This window comes from Anomaloglossus baeobatrachus, chromosome 4 (genome assembly GCF_048569485.1).
Source record: "Anomaloglossus baeobatrachus isolate aAnoBae1 chromosome 4, aAnoBae1.hap1, whole genome shotgun sequence".
Classification (NCBI taxonomy): domain Eukaryota; kingdom Metazoa; phylum Chordata; class Amphibia; order Anura; family Aromobatidae; genus Anomaloglossus; species Anomaloglossus baeobatrachus.
Window position 1 is genome coordinate 263,607,044 of NC_134356.1, and position 15,551 is coordinate 263,622,594.

At 43.0% G+C, this 15,551-nt stretch overlaps 1 protein-coding gene across 3 annotated transcripts in view; it reads left to right on the forward strand.

Annotated features, from left to right (window-relative positions):
* Positions 1–15,551, forward strand: part of PLXNC1 (plexin C1) — a 346,034-nt gene that overhangs the window by 283,571 nt on the left and 46,912 nt on the right. For all 3 annotated transcript variants that reach the window (XM_075344806.1, XM_075344807.1, XM_075344808.1), the window contains one exon: positions 7,450–7,553. In XM_075344806.1, the coding sequence (XP_075200921.1) occupies positions 7,450–7,553 (104 nt within the window). The remainder of the gene's footprint in view (positions 1–7,449; positions 7,554–15,551) is intronic.

Below are 15,551 nucleotides of genomic sequence, written 5' to 3' on the forward strand. Positions count from 1 at the left end.
CTGGCGACCCGCCTCCTTCCTAAGGGGGCGGGTCGTGCGGCGTCATAGCGACGTCACACGGCAGGCAGCCAATAGTGGCGGAGGGGCGGAGATGAGCAGGATGTAAACATCCTGCCCACTTCCTTCCTTCTCATTGCAGCCGGGAGGCAGGTAGGAGATGTTCCTCGCTCCTGCGGCTTTACACACAGCGATGTGTGCTGCTGCAGGAATGAGGAACTACATCGTACCTGTCTCTGCACTGGCATTATGGAAATGTCGGAGAATACACGGATGATACGATAACGACGCTTTTGCGCTCGTTCATCGTATCAAAAAAGGTTTTACACACTACGACATCGCAAGTGACGCCGTATGTGCGTCACTTTCGATTTGACCCCACCGACATCGCACCTGCGATGTCGTAGTGTGCAAAGCCGCCCTTAGTCTCCTCTAAGATCAGATTATGTTTCCAAAATTAGTCCTATTCAGCTTTTTAAGGTCCGCCATCACTATATTCACAAATGTATGAATATTATGATTGTCATGGTTTCGTCTCCCCTGCCACATGGCTAGGGGGTGGAGCTTTCTCCTGGGCCTCGTTTCCGGAGCCTGGACACTTTAAATGGGATAGTCTCTGGTGAACCGATGCTGTGATTGCTGGTCCCTGTAAGTGTTTGATTGTGAACAGTCTCCCCTGTGCTCCCGTCCTCTGTCTGTGTCTCGTCCCCTTGATCTCCGTCTGTCTACCCTTACATACCTTCATTCCTTTCCTGCCCGCTTCTTGTTCTCTCCCTCTCCTACCTCCCCTCTTCGGTTGCTTCCTCCAGTAATGACCTCGGCCTGACCCTGACCTTTCTCCTGCGCGTCCCTCCGGTTGTCTTTTGCTCCTCACGGTGTTCGACCCGGTCTGTCTGACCATACCCCACACTTCTCGTGGTATCTGCTCCCCCTGCTGGTGCTGTAAGGTATTGCACCAGCACACACTGCTTCATCTCCTCGGCTGATTCTGTACAGTACAGTTTCTATCCATCATCCATCAGGACTCCAGCTCCCTCTGCTGGTGTCCTGACAATGATATTTCAAGAAAGGTGGGGTATTCTAATTCTTTAATTTGTGATTAGAGAGGGGTGGGATCACCCTCAGCCTCCAATCCCATTCCAAGTTCTTCTAGTATATTAATTGCTTCATGCTCCCTTTTCTTTAAAAGTGAGGGATGTCTGTTCTTGATGGTATGGTATTTATGTAAGGCTAACTTCCGGGCATAAAGATTTACATCCTTTGTCCAAGTAAAGGGATCAAAGTTAAGAGTCAGTGTAAAGGAAAGACCCTTACAAAGGAGAGAGAGATATGTGTCTTATTGGGGGAAAAAGAAGAGAAATTAAACAATTATAAGTTGTTAGCACTATTACCAACTGATAGATCTATATTGGTTTCCTTTTCCCTAAAAAAGTAAAGAGCTGTAAAGAATTGCCTGCTGTAAGGTCAGGAGTTACAGGTGTCATAGTGGTCCCTGTTAAAGAGACTCTCTATGATAAAGATGCCAATGACAGGGCTAAATTCTGTAAAAGCTGAAGTTATTCGGCACTATAAAGGGGGTACTGCCAAATAATGTTGGTATCGTACGTTGCGTAGTGTCCATTCTCAAATTGGGGACACCAGAGGATGAGGCAAAAGAAGACTGATCCATAGTGATATCAATATCACTTCTTGTATGGCTCTGTTTTTCTGGTGGTCCTTCCCATGACTTAAAAGAAGATTTTTTTTCTCTGTCTCCAATTCCTTTTGGGTCTACTTTTGTATTTGGTCCCTATTTTTGGATTAGTAGAGACACTAATTGAATCATCTGATTAAGATAAATCTATCTCAGAAAGGTCAGTAAATCTTTGTGCTCTGAAGGCTAAAGCGGGCTTTACACGCTACGATATCCTTAATGCTTTATCGTCGGGGTCACGTTGTTTGTGACGCACATCTGGCGTCATTAATGATATCGTAGTGTGTGACACTTATGTGCAACCTAAAACGATCGCAAAAGCGGCCAAAATCGTTTGCCGCGGAGAGGTCGTCCTAAAACAAAAAATCGTTCTCTTCTAATTAGCGATGTTGTTCCTCGTTCCTGCGGCATCACACATCGCTATGTGTGACACCGCAGGAGCGAGGAACATCTCCTTACCTGCCTCCACCGCCAATGCGGAAGGAAGGAGGTGGGCGGGATGTTTACGTCCCGCTCATCTCCGCCCTTCTGCTTCTATTGGACGGCTGCCGTGTGGCGTCGCTGTGACGCCGCACGGCCCGCCCCCTTAGAAAGGAGGCGGATCGCCGGCCAGAGCAACGTCGCAGGGCAGGTAAGTCCGTGTGATGGGGGTAAGCGAGGTTGTGCGCGACGGGCAGCGATTTGCCCATGTCGCACAACCGACGGGGGCGGGTACGATCGCTTACGATCTCGCTAGCGCTTAAGTACCTGGGCATGGGCGGTGAGTCTTATGATCACATTTTGCGTCTAAGTTTTTTGACCTGCGCAGTGATGATGATATACAACTGGCCCGGAAGTAAATCATAATTGGTCAGCTCACTGCGGGGATCTGGGTGAGTATAAAGTAATATCATTGGTGGTCATTTTCTGATCAATGGAGTACTGAGCGTATATGAGCCATTTGGAAATTGATCATTGGAGATCGATTGATGAATGGACTAATTGGATACGCTGTTCTGATAAGTCTTTACATTTGATTGAACAGAGTGCATCTTCTCTTCTTTGCCGATACAAGCCGACCTCTAAGTGATATCACAACCTAACCTTTTAAGAGGTGTAGCTGTCTTGATTTCATCTCACTATAGCCTCAGGTCACTGATGAAGCCAGTTGTGTTGAAACATGTCGTGGAGGCTAGTAGCTGGATGCTTTTATCTAGCAGATCTAAGGTAGGATTAACCTAATCTGTAAAACAGAATTGATAGTAAACCATTGATCCACATCCTAATGGATCACTAATTTCTGAGATGACTAAATTTATCACTTCACCCTAATATTCGCTTACTTTAATCTGGTCATTTAGTTTGAAACAATAAAAGTGAATTTTTAATCGTCTTTAGTTAGGGTACCTCTTGTTGGATTTGGCAAATTGTGTTCATATTGCAGCCATGCTCCGTTGACGTGATAGGGAATTAAGCTACAATACCAGAAACAGCTTGTGGACAGTAGTGGTGCTGATTTTGAAAAAAAAAAACAAAAAAACAAAGCATCCACATGTTATTGAAATCCTTAAAACAATCAAATTTCTGAAACTTATTTCCAATGCCAAATAAATTATTCAGATGACTCGCTGTGTATAGATATGTACTGTATGTTTCACTGTGTCTGTCTGGTAAACAGGTGTGTATATTGAAGCAGGGACATTCATAAAAAGGGGTATATCTCAAAGTTTATCTCATTTACATAATAAAATGCATAAAAACTTCTTAGTTCTGCAGAATACCCTGGACACATAGATAATGATAAGATAATGGTATTCCGTTTGCTCTGTTTATGGTATTATAAACTTTTAGGTTAGGTTCACACACTGCGTTTTTTTGACGCTGCGTTTTTGTGCGTTTTTTGCGGCAAAAACCGCACAAAAACGCACCCGCGGCAAAAAACGCGCGCGTTTTGCCGCGATTTGGTGCGTTTTTTGCTGCGTTTTGCTGCATTTTTGCTCATTGCGTCTTTATGCGTTTTTTTATCAGTGAACAAAAAAAAAAAAGGTCTGATGTCATTTCCTTCTTCAATATGTTCTTCATTCTCCACTAGTGTATGCAGGAGAGCAGACAGCTGCAGAACTACAAGGCTCAGCAAACTCCATCCAATAGAGTAGGCAGGAGAGCAGACAGCAGCTGCAGAACTACAAGGCTCAGTATGCTCCATCCAGGACTGTATGCTGGAGGGAGAGTCAGGGGGAGCAGACCTACAAGGCTCAGCATCCTCCATCCAATAGTGTATGCAGGAGAGCAGACAGCAGCTGTCGAACTACAAGGCTCAGCATCCTCCATCCAATAGTGTATGCAGGAGAGCAGACAACAGCTGTCGAACTACAAGGCTCAGCATCCCCTTCCAGGACTGTATGCAGGATTTCTTTGCCCCCCAAGCAAAAAAAATGACATGGGCTTTGCCATATTTTTGTAGGCTAGCCGGGTACAGCAGGCAGGTACGGGCTGCCCACAACCCCCAGCTGCCTATTTGTACCCGGCTGGGAACCAAAAATATAGAGAAGCCCTTTTTTTTTAATTATTTCATGAATTTCATGAAATAATTAAAAAAAAAAATGACGTGAGCTTCGCCTAATTTTTGTGTCCAGCCGGGTACAACTAGGCACTGGGGATTGGAATCCACAGTGCAGAGTGCCCATGCTTTCTGGGCACCCCCACTGTGAATTGCAGTCTGCAGCCACCCCAGAAAATGGCGCTTTCATAGAAGCGCCATCTTCTGGCGCTGTATCCAACTCTTCAGCTGCCCTGATGCCGGGTGGCTCACTGGGTAATAATGGGGTTAGGGCTAGCTGTATATTATCAGCTGGCCCTAAGCCCGAAATTTATGGTGTCACTCCAATATTAGACATGGCCACCATGAATTTCTAGTGAAGATAAAAAAAACACAACACACAGAAAAATATTTTTATTAGAAATAAAACACAACACAATTAGTGACTCCATCTTTATTGAAATAAAGAACTCCCCCCCTCCGCAGTAATCCTGGGTCAAGGGTCCCGCGCCGTCCAATCCGGATCCAATATCATCTGATCGGTTTGCTGGAAGGCAAAGCGATCAGATAATGTCAGGTTCTAGGGGCTGAAGCACATCACACATCAGCTGATTGCATAAAAGCCGTTTATACAATCAGCAGATGCATCATTGCAAAAAAAAATTAAAAAAAATACTCACTTATGCGCTGATTACCGGCAGCTCCTAGAGCGATGGGGCGGGAGTCTGATCCTGTCCGATCGCTGCAGCAGCTGCCGGTAATCAGGGATGAAGTCTCCTGACGCATCCTCTGATAGCTTAAACCGGCCAGGCGCCCGCGTCACCGCGATACTTACGATCACCTGATGCGTCAGGTGACTGCATCAGGTGATCTATCGCCAGGTCCTGCATCTATCGGAGGTGTCCCAGCCGTCTGCACACAGCCGGAGCGGCGATACCGTGAGAGGAGATGGGAGCGGGCATGGCACCGGGACCCTGCAGACAGGTGAGTATAACTTTTTTTTTTTTTCTACTGTTAACTTTTGTTTTTGCAGCCACTTCCACCTCCCGCCCAGACATGGCGCCGCACGGCAGCATACATGCACAGGACGGGAGATGGAAGCGGCGGTGACGGTACCGAGAGGATTCACGCTTCTGTGTTTACTGACAGAAGGAATCCTCTTCCTGTACACGTCACTTTACTACCCACCTCCTGCGTTTATAGCTGCGTTTTTGGTCTTAGAAACGCAGCAAAACGCAGCTATTTGCGTTTCTCATTGCGTCTTTCAACATCCCATTGCACTCAATGGATGAAAAGCGCAGTGAAAAACGCGGGAATAATTGACATGCTGCGTTTTTGTGGCACCACAAAAACGCAGCTGAAAAAAAACGCTGTGTGCAGACAGCAAAAATGAAAACTCATAGACTTTGCTGGGGAAGCAAAGTCTTGCAGTTTTCTGAGCAAAAACGCACCCGAAAGCTGCGCAAAAACGCCGCGAAAAACGCACTGTGTGAACTTACCCTAGGACGATTTCAACATATCAACAGAAAAAAAAAATTAAACAAATACCCCGCACCTGAATTTAACATATAAAGGCCAGGATTCATTAAAGATTTTATGCCAGAACACTGGTATAAACATATTTGAAAAGTTGCAAGGTTTTTTGTGCATAAGATTTTGTGACTTATAGCATTTTCATTTTCACATCACTTTTGCCTAGCTCCAACAAAGTGGGGGGAGCTGAGATGGGACAGGAGTGGGGTGTAGTGACACCCATTTGTCAAATTCATAATGAGCGGGAAAGTTCTTTATGCCATCTATCTTATTCCAGTTCTTGACTGGATTAAGATTTTGTTGCGTTGGCCTTTTAATGAATCACTTCACACTCCACCCCGCCCCTACATCATGATAAACCATAATGAAAAATACCGGTCTTGATGCATTATTATACATTAATCTATAATGCTTGAGCAAAAAATGAGCATGAGATTCTCTGTTTAACTGTCTGATCAGACTGTATAAAACCCACTGCCATGCCTTTTATTACAGCTGTCATATTTTGCAAGGTTTGTCTCCTCTTCTCCTTGAACCACCATTCCTTGCATTTGGCCCAGGTGTTTTTAAAGGGCTTGTCCTCTTCATTTACACTGATGGCTCATCCTTAGAATAGGTCATCAATGTCTAATCTGACACCCCACACCATCGCCGATCTGCTGTTCTCGATTCCGGCCAAAGGTAGCCGGAAATGTTCAGTTCCGGAGCTGCTCCGTCTTCTGATAACGGCCGCGGTGCACATCCACCTCCCATTCTAGTCTATAGGAGCTGGATGTGCAGTACCCGGCCACGGCCGCTATCAGACGACAGAACAGCTCCGGAACTGAGCATTTCCAGCTGCCTGCTGCCGCCCCTGCCACCGGGACCAAGAACAGCTGATCGTTGGGGTGCGGGGTGTCGGACCCCAGCTAATCAGATATTGATGACCTATGTTAAGGATAGGCCTTTAATATAAAAGTAGTGGACAACCTCTTTTATTCAGCAGGAGGCTGTAAGAGGGGTTCCACCTATCTTTGTCCTCATATCTTAATCTGAGACCTACTGGAAGATTATTCTTTCAGCTTCTTTCACTTGGTGCTGTTGCTCTGTGGTGGCCATTGTTGCAGTGGTGCTGTACCTGTGGTCATGGGGCTCCACCTTGCAGCATGGGTGCTGTGGGGCACAAGGTCACCAGCCTTCCTGATGTACTACACCTTCAAGGCTAGTGACCCACTGAGAGGTTTGCTGTGACATAGCAGTAGGTTTAATACTGTTTGATCAAAATGTTAAAATAAGAACTTCATGTTCACTTTTGTAAATTTTTGCTTAGCTGCAATAGATCAATGTAAGTTTTGGATGTGTGGTCCATGTCTTTTTCTACAGCTATAACATACTGTTGAAGTATATACCTATCTATATCAAACAGTGTTATCACTTACTAAAAAGGTGGAGAACATTTAGTAAACCAACTTCATTTGTGTGCCATTGGAAGGCAATGCATCAACTTTTCAGTGGACCTCTATACCTATAAAGTTCATGCTCAATACAGTATTTTTCAAAGTAGTTATTTCAGGACTGATGTGACTTTATTGATACATGATCCAAATAATGATTCAGGTTTGTTTAATCTGCTTTTTCTTACATTTTGGTTTCACACAATAAAACTGTAAAAAAGTGGTTATGTCATTGACAATTCAGAATTTCTTTTTTGTTTCATTTCCATTATCAGAGCTTCACCATGGTCAATCTTTTAAGGAACTCTTGGACATCGATTCTTCTAATGTGATGATGGAGAATAATATTAAAAAGTTAAACACCATAAAACATTACCAGGTAATCTGATTTCTAAATTGCAGCCTTCGCTGTAGCAGAAAATATTAGCATTTTTTAAGTTCAAGAGAAAAAGCAAAATAATAAGGGTTGGGCTGCATAATAATTGGGTTACTGATTTCTCCACTAAAAACAATTTGTCCAGTGTGAAATGAATCCCAAAAGAATATTTCAGGAATGATTCAATACTGAAGAAAACAACTGAATTTGGGGATTTTGTTTCCTAGCAATTTTACATTTTCCCTATTTAGTAATATTTAAAGCTTGCATTATTTGCTTAAAAAGGAAATGTCAGTGATTTTATGTTGTAGGATGTCATCTTACATCTTTTACAAAAATTTTAATTTTGTGTACCAAGAATGAAAATAAAAGTAGCGGTAAACTTCATTAGAGCTAATATAAATAAAACAAAGTACCGTCTTTTTTATTTTATAAGACCCACAAGATTATAAGAAGCACCCCAAATTTAGAGGAGGAAAATAGGAAAAAATAATTTTTAATGTTAAAATGAGGGTCCGTCCTAATCCTAATGCCCATCAGGCGAGAGCAGCAGTGGTGGAGCTGCTCAGGAAGTTCACAGGAGGCAGAGTCAGCGATGCGGCAGGCTCAGAGGAGGGGGAGGTACGGCTCAGGAGGGTCAGCAATACTGCAGATTTGGGGGTGTCGCGGCGGTGGGCACCATTGATCTGCCAGCAGGCTGCGGGGTGTCACTGCAGTGGAGAGCCTCAGGAGGGTCACAGTACAGGGTGTCTCAGCGGCGGGTGCCAATGATCTGACTGAGGGCTCCATTGAGTGACCCGCGGTTGACGAGATGGACTTCGAGAAAATGGCCGCAGAGATGGTGTGTGCATACATAGGACTCCTTGGCCATTTTCCTGAAGTTCATCTTGTCAATCTCCGTACACGCCACCTTCGCGGCCATTTTTTTGAAGTCCATGGCGTCAACTGCGGTCGATTCAATGGAGCCTGCAGTCAGATCAATATCAATATCATATATGTAATTAGAAAAATTAGAACATTTATCCACACTAATTTAGAGAAAAAAGCTCTGAACCTTTAATAAGAGATTGAAGTCAGCTTAAATTGAACCTGTAAGGTACCCCAGTGCACCTAGAATAACGAGCAGTTCTGGGTGCATGTTGCTAATCCCTGCCTAACTGTCCCTGTATACACTAGCATGGATAAAGAGATCTATAGAAAAAGTATTTGTAAAGATCCTTTATGATATGCTAATGAGGACAGGGACTAGTGGCAGGGTGATTAGTTCCCTGATTAGTCGTCCCACTCAGCATGTTATCACACACATGTGGGAGTGATAACATGCTGTACAACGCTCAGTCATGGCAACGCAATACAAAGCCACGCATGCATGCCACTTTGTACCAGTTTGCATTCAGCTTCTTTGATGTTGGGTGTATGCATACCTAGCTTCAAAGACGCTCAGTGTATGTGATCAGAAGTCGTCCGCACTTCCCAGTAGCCAGGTGTATGTGTCCCAGCGTCAGAGAAAATAGTGCACATAACTGGAAGTGCAGAAGGCTTCCTATCATGGGCAGTGAGTCTCTTTGAAGCTGGGATGCCTAGACCTGGCGTCAAAGAAGCTCAATGCTAATGGGTACAAAGGCACGCATGCGTGGGTTTGTATCACATTACAATTATGCTGCCTGTTGTAAAGCATGGTATCACACCCACAGGGGCGTGATATCATGCTAAGTGGGCAGACTAGACAGGGAATTAATGCCCCTGTGACTAGTCACTGCCATAATTAGCATATCATAAATGATCTTTAGAAACACTTTTTCTAAAGATCGGTTTATGTGTGCTGCTAGATGCAGGGACTGTTAGGGAGGGACTCTAGATATGCACCCAGAACTGCTAGCAGTTCTGGCTGCACTAGAGACCTGACAGGTTCCCTTTAGTTTGGAGTCTCATTATTTGACAGCCGTGGGAGAGTTAATGTTTCTGAGCTGATATTATTTTTTCTTGAGCCTAGAGAATGCAGCATGTAATTAGTACCAGAGTCTCTCTATACTGAATGTAGTTATATACAGTATGTGCAAAATAAGATTGATTCTTTTATATTATGAATCATCTGTAAAAGGAGTAGAATAGAAGCAGCAGTATCGGTAAATCCTACAGCCTTTTCTGTAGTAAGAAACTCAAATTACTCCTTTACAAGCAGCTATGTCTTCCTATTAGCAGATTAACCCTTTATGAATAGCTATGTCCTCTTACTATACTTGGTCAATACAGGACAGTTTGTCACATGTATGAAAAATAGCATTAGTGGGTATCAATTAAAGTTCAGACTCCCAGTTGAATGTAAGAAAAGTTTAATTTGATTTGCATCTGTTTAGGAGCATTTGTGAGAAAACTAGATTATTTGATAGTTGTATTAAAATGGACAAGTGACTTGACAACACAGGTGAATTGATTAGTCCACTCTAATTCCTATAGAGCTAACCACAAGCTTCAATTTAACATTCAGCATGGTAGGGAATACATGCTTATAGATCAGGATATTTCACCAAATTTTGTCACGTTGAACTGAACACATGGTGTAATAAGAAATGCAGAGTAGAATATTTTTTTTTTTATTTCTCCTCATCGTTACAGAGATATTAGCAATCAAACTATTCTGTGCCCGAACAGTTTTTTTTTAAAGTCCAGATGCACATTAGAAAAGAGATTTCACTAGGGGTGTACGTGTTCCTCTTTCTGATATTGACTGTGAGGAGCTGGCTGCAGATTAAAGACTATTGGAACAACAGACATAGAGTGGAGTCCACATCCCTAAGCGATACTGACTTTTTCAGCGCGGAGCTCTGGTTACGTTGATCTCATGGTTCCGTTTTATTAGATATTGTTTTTTGCTTGTCAGTTTAAGGTGCACAATAAAATGTTAATGGATGGAGAGGGGCACCATGGAAGACACAGTTAACACATATACAGTCATATGAAAAAGATTGGGCACCCCTATTAATGTTAATCTTTTTTCTTTATAACAATTTGGGTTTTTGCAACAGCTATTTCAGTTTCATATATCTAATAATTGATGGACTCAGTAATATTTCTGGATTGAAAGGAGGTTTATTATACTAACAGAAAATGTGCAATCTGCATTTTATCAAAATTTGACCGGTGCAAAAGTATGGGCACCCTTATCAATTTCTTGATTTGAACACTCCTAACTACTTTTTACTGACTTACTAAAGCACTAAATTGGTTTTGTAACCTCATTGAGCTTTGAACTTCATAGGCAGCTGTATCCAATCATGAGAAAAGGTATTTAAGGTGGCCACTTGCAAGTTGTTCTCCTATTTGAATCTCCTATGAAGAGTGGCATCATGGGCTCCTCAAAACAACTCTCAAATGATCTGAAAACAAAGATTATTCAATATAGTTGTTCAGGGGAAGGATACAAAAAGTTGTCTCAGAGATTTAAACTGTAAGTTTCCACTGTGAGGAACATAGTAAGGAAATGGAAGAACACAGGTACAGTTCTTGTTAAGCCCAGAAAAGGCAGGCCAAGAAAAATATCAGAAAGGCAGAGAAGAAAAATGGTGAGAACAGTCAAGGACGATCCACAGACCACCTCCAAAGACCTGCAGCATCATCTTGCTGCAGATGGTGTCAATGTGCATCGGTCAACAATACAGTGCACTTTGAAAAAGGAGAAGCTGTATGGGAGAGTGATGCGAAAGAAGCCATTTCTTCAAGCACGCCACAAACAGAGTTGCCTGAGGTATGCAAAAGCACATTTGGACAAGCCAGTTACATTTTGGAAGAAGGTCCTGTGGACTGATGAAATAAAGATTGAGTTGTTTGGTCATACAAAAAGGCGTTATGCATGGAGGCAAAAAACCACGGCATTCCAAGAAAAGCACTTGCTACCCACAGTAAAATTTGGTGGAGGTTCCATCATGCTTTGGGGATGTGTGGCCAATGCCGGCACCGGGAATCTTGTTAAAGTTGAGGGTCGCATGGATTCAACTTAGTATCAGCAGATTCTTGACAATAATGTGCAAGAATCAGTGATGAAGTTGAAGTTACGCAGGGGATGGCTATTTCAGCAAGACAATGATCCAAAACACCGCTCCAAATCTACTCAGGCATTCATGCAGAGGAACAATTACAATGTTCTGGAATGGCCATCCCAGTCCCCAGACTTGAATATCATTGAACATCTGTGGGATGATTTGAAGCGTGCTGTCCATGCTCGGCGACCATCAAACTTAACTGAACTGGAATTGTTTTGTAAACAGGAATGGTCAAATATACCTTCATCCAGGATCCAGGAACTCATTAAAAGCTACAGGAAGCGACTAGAGGCTGTTATTTTTGCAAAAGGAGGATCTACAAAATATTAATGTCACTTTTATGTTGAGGTGCCCATACTTTTGCACCGGTCAAATTTTGTTTAAATGCGGATTGCACGTTTTCTGTTAGTACAACAAACCTCATTTCAATCCAGAAATATTACTCAGTCCATCAGTTATTAGATATATAAAACTGAAATAACTGTTGCAAAAACGCAAATTGTTATAAAGAAAAAAGGTTAACATTAATAGGGGTGCCCAAACTTTTTCATATGACTGTACATACTTTGCTCATCCATACCTCGGAGCCATGAGGCAGACATGCCAGCTGGATCTTATGTGGATAGATGGTCGAACTCAAGATTGGTAATTAGAGTAAAGCAATCATTCCTTTACTCTCGTTAATGTCACAGGGGCCTCAGTTAAACCATTGTTCTTCCAGCCACTAGTCTCATTATGTGGATGGTGATAGTAGATCCAGTGAAGCAGTCGTCACAGGAGGTCTCACAAGCAGTCCTAGGTGAGGGGCTCAGCCTCAGGAAAATACTTCCAATGCACAGTTAGCATTGAGGTCTTGTTCCGGCGGCCAGGCTCGAACGTAAGGGGTGGGGATAGATGTATTTAGAACTCTGATGACGGGATGGAGGTTGCTGCCTGCTGGAGCAGGATACACATGCTACAATCATGGTATCTGTTGTCTGGAGGAGCATAGGCTGTGACTGCAGACCATACCGGTGGCAGATAATGCCATGGGCCAACCAAAAGTTGGGAGACAGTGGGTATCGCTTGGTACAGGGGCAGTGGAACTACCAGTCCTGGTATGGGATCTTGTGGACTGGGGGCACCTTGTTTTGGCCATCTAGCAGGAGTTGCTGTAAGACCATGGACGGAAGAATAAAAATACTTCCATCATTAACCTGCCTAGGTTATTAATACAACCCACAGCCTCAGATCTTCACACTGACTAATCAAAAACAGCCAGTAACACACTTGGGAAAGAAGAACACATATCCACAGTAGTTTCGAACAGGCTCAGTGTGAGTTCTCTTCACTGCAGACTGATGACATGTGCTGAAGCACATCAGAGCTGAGTGTGAATAACTGACAGCTTTCAGCTCTCATCTCTGGAAATCAGTATGGGGGGGGATGGGCAGTGCTGCAGAATTGAGTCTCGTTACAAACACTATTAAAATAATTTTCCTCAAATTGGCATGAGTTTTATTGTCAGAACCAAACACAGGTTAGTATAGCTAAAGCACATACAGCAGGTGAAATAAGTAATGAACAAGTCACTAATTTTCTAATTAAATATATTTCCAAATGTGCTATTGACATGAAATTCTACCTAGCTGTCGGTAACAACCCATCCAATCCATACAGGCAAAGAAATCAAACCATAGATGTCCATAAATTTAGTTATTTGTAATAAATTATAATGAGAAATAACACAGGGAAAAAGTATTAGACACATGAAGAAAAAGAGGTATAAAAAGCCATGGAAAGTCATGACAGCAGCTGAAATATATCATTAATTATAAAGTAATCCTGCCATTTAGTGAAAAATTATATCAGCTGGTTCAAATGATGGCCAATAAAAAAGTTTCTCTTTATCAAGGTGGCACACAAGAAACGTGATGATGGGTAAAACCAGTGAGCAATCTCGAGACCTTCACAACCTTATTGTTGCAAATCATACTGATGGCATTGGTTACAGAAGAATTCTTAACTACTAAAGGTTTTAGTAAGCACTGTAGGTGTCATAATCTGGAAGTTGTAAGGGCATCATTTCACCATAAACTGGCCTTGCCTAGGTTCTGCTCCCAAAATTTCAGACAGGAGTGAAACAAATTATCAGAAGAGTTATTCAAGAGCTAAGTACCACCTGTGGAGAGCTACAGAAAGACTTGGCATCAACAGGTGCAATTGTTTTAAAGAAAATAATAAGTAAATCACTCAACTTCCATGGCCTGTATACATGCTCACCACAAAAGACTCCATTGCTGAACAAAAAGCATGTTTTAAAGTTTGCTCAACATTTAGACAAGCCTGTGAAATACTGAGAAGTACACGGTCTGGTCAAATGAGACCAAAATTGAACACTTTGGATGCCATAATACACACCATCAGAATTGGACTGGCTACCAAAGGAACCGCCAGTAATACCAGGCCTGGCTGCAGCCATCTGAGCTCCGGAGTGCAGCCTTGACTGAACTCAGGACTGAACCGCGAGCACCTACGGATTCCATGGCGATTCAGTTCATGTCACAGGTGCGGACAGGCCGGGCTGAACTCCAGAGCTTAAGTGAGAGCTCCAGAGTTCTGCCCGGCCTATCCGCAGCTGTCCTGAACTGAACCGCAATCGCTGTGGAATCAGTCAGCGTTCGCGGTTTAGTACTACAAACCCTGAGTTCAGTCCAGGCTTAACTCCGGAGCTCAGGTGAGAGCTCCGGAGTTCAATCTAGGTAACCGTAGCCAGGCCTGATATTATTGGCGCTTCATATTGAAGGAAGAATGAATGGACAGATGCATTCTTTATAAAAAAAAAAAAATCTGCTGCCATCAACCAGAATGATGAAGTTGAAATGAGGGTGGATATTTTAGCAAGACAATGATGCCATACAAACAGCCAAGGAAATTCTCAGTTGGTTTCAGAAAAAGAAAGTAAAGCTGCTACAATGGCCCAGTCAGTAATATAGCCTGAATCCAATAGAAAATTTGTGGAAGGAACTAAAGGCCCCGTCACACACAGAGATAAATCTTTGGCAGATCTGTGGTTGCAGTGAAATCATGGACATATTGTTCCATTTGTACACAGCCACAAACCTGGCACTTTTTGTCCACAATTTCACAGCAACCACAGATCTGCCGCAGATTTATCTCTGTGTGTGACAGGGCCTTTAAGCTCATAGTAGGAGTCCACGGAAACTTCAGGATTTGAAAAGTGTTTGTGTAGAAGAATGGATCAAAATCACACCTGAGCAATGCATGCAACTAGTTTCTCCATACAAGAGGCATCTTGAAGCTGTCATTACCAACAGAGGTTTTTGCATGAAGTATTAAATTTCAATAAGCATATTCAATACTTTTTCCTTGTGTTATTTCTCATTATTACACATAACTTAATTACAAATAACTGTGGTTTGATTTCTTTGCCTGTGTGGATTGGATGGATTGGTACCGACATCAGGTCAGAAATTTATGTCAATACCACCTTAAGAAATGTATTTCCTTAGAAAGTTATATAGTGCTGTAAAGTGCTGCTCTGCTGTGATCTAACACATGTAATCCCTCTGCAGTGAGGAAAGCAAACAGTTACTAGGTCTCACCCATAGCCTGTTCTAAGCTATTGTGATGCCCTGGCCTATCAGGTCGTCATAGGGTATTGTGCAACCTGCCCTTCTGCACAGTATCCACTCCTCCTTGGTTACGGATCCTGGTCCTTTGGTGTTGCTACCAGCTTAGCCAATCAAAATCCTAGGAACACTTTGCACCAAACCCACCAGACACACCATTGGGGGGCCTGAAGGGAATAGGGCCGTCCAGATGGGGGGTTGGTAGGGGAAGGTGAGAGAAGTGAAACAGGAGTGGAAGGAGAAGGAGGTGACAAAGTGACTCTCTGAGAGAGAGAAAGGTCACTGGGCCGGAGCAGGGCTCCTGGAGACTACTAGGTGGCAGACGTTGG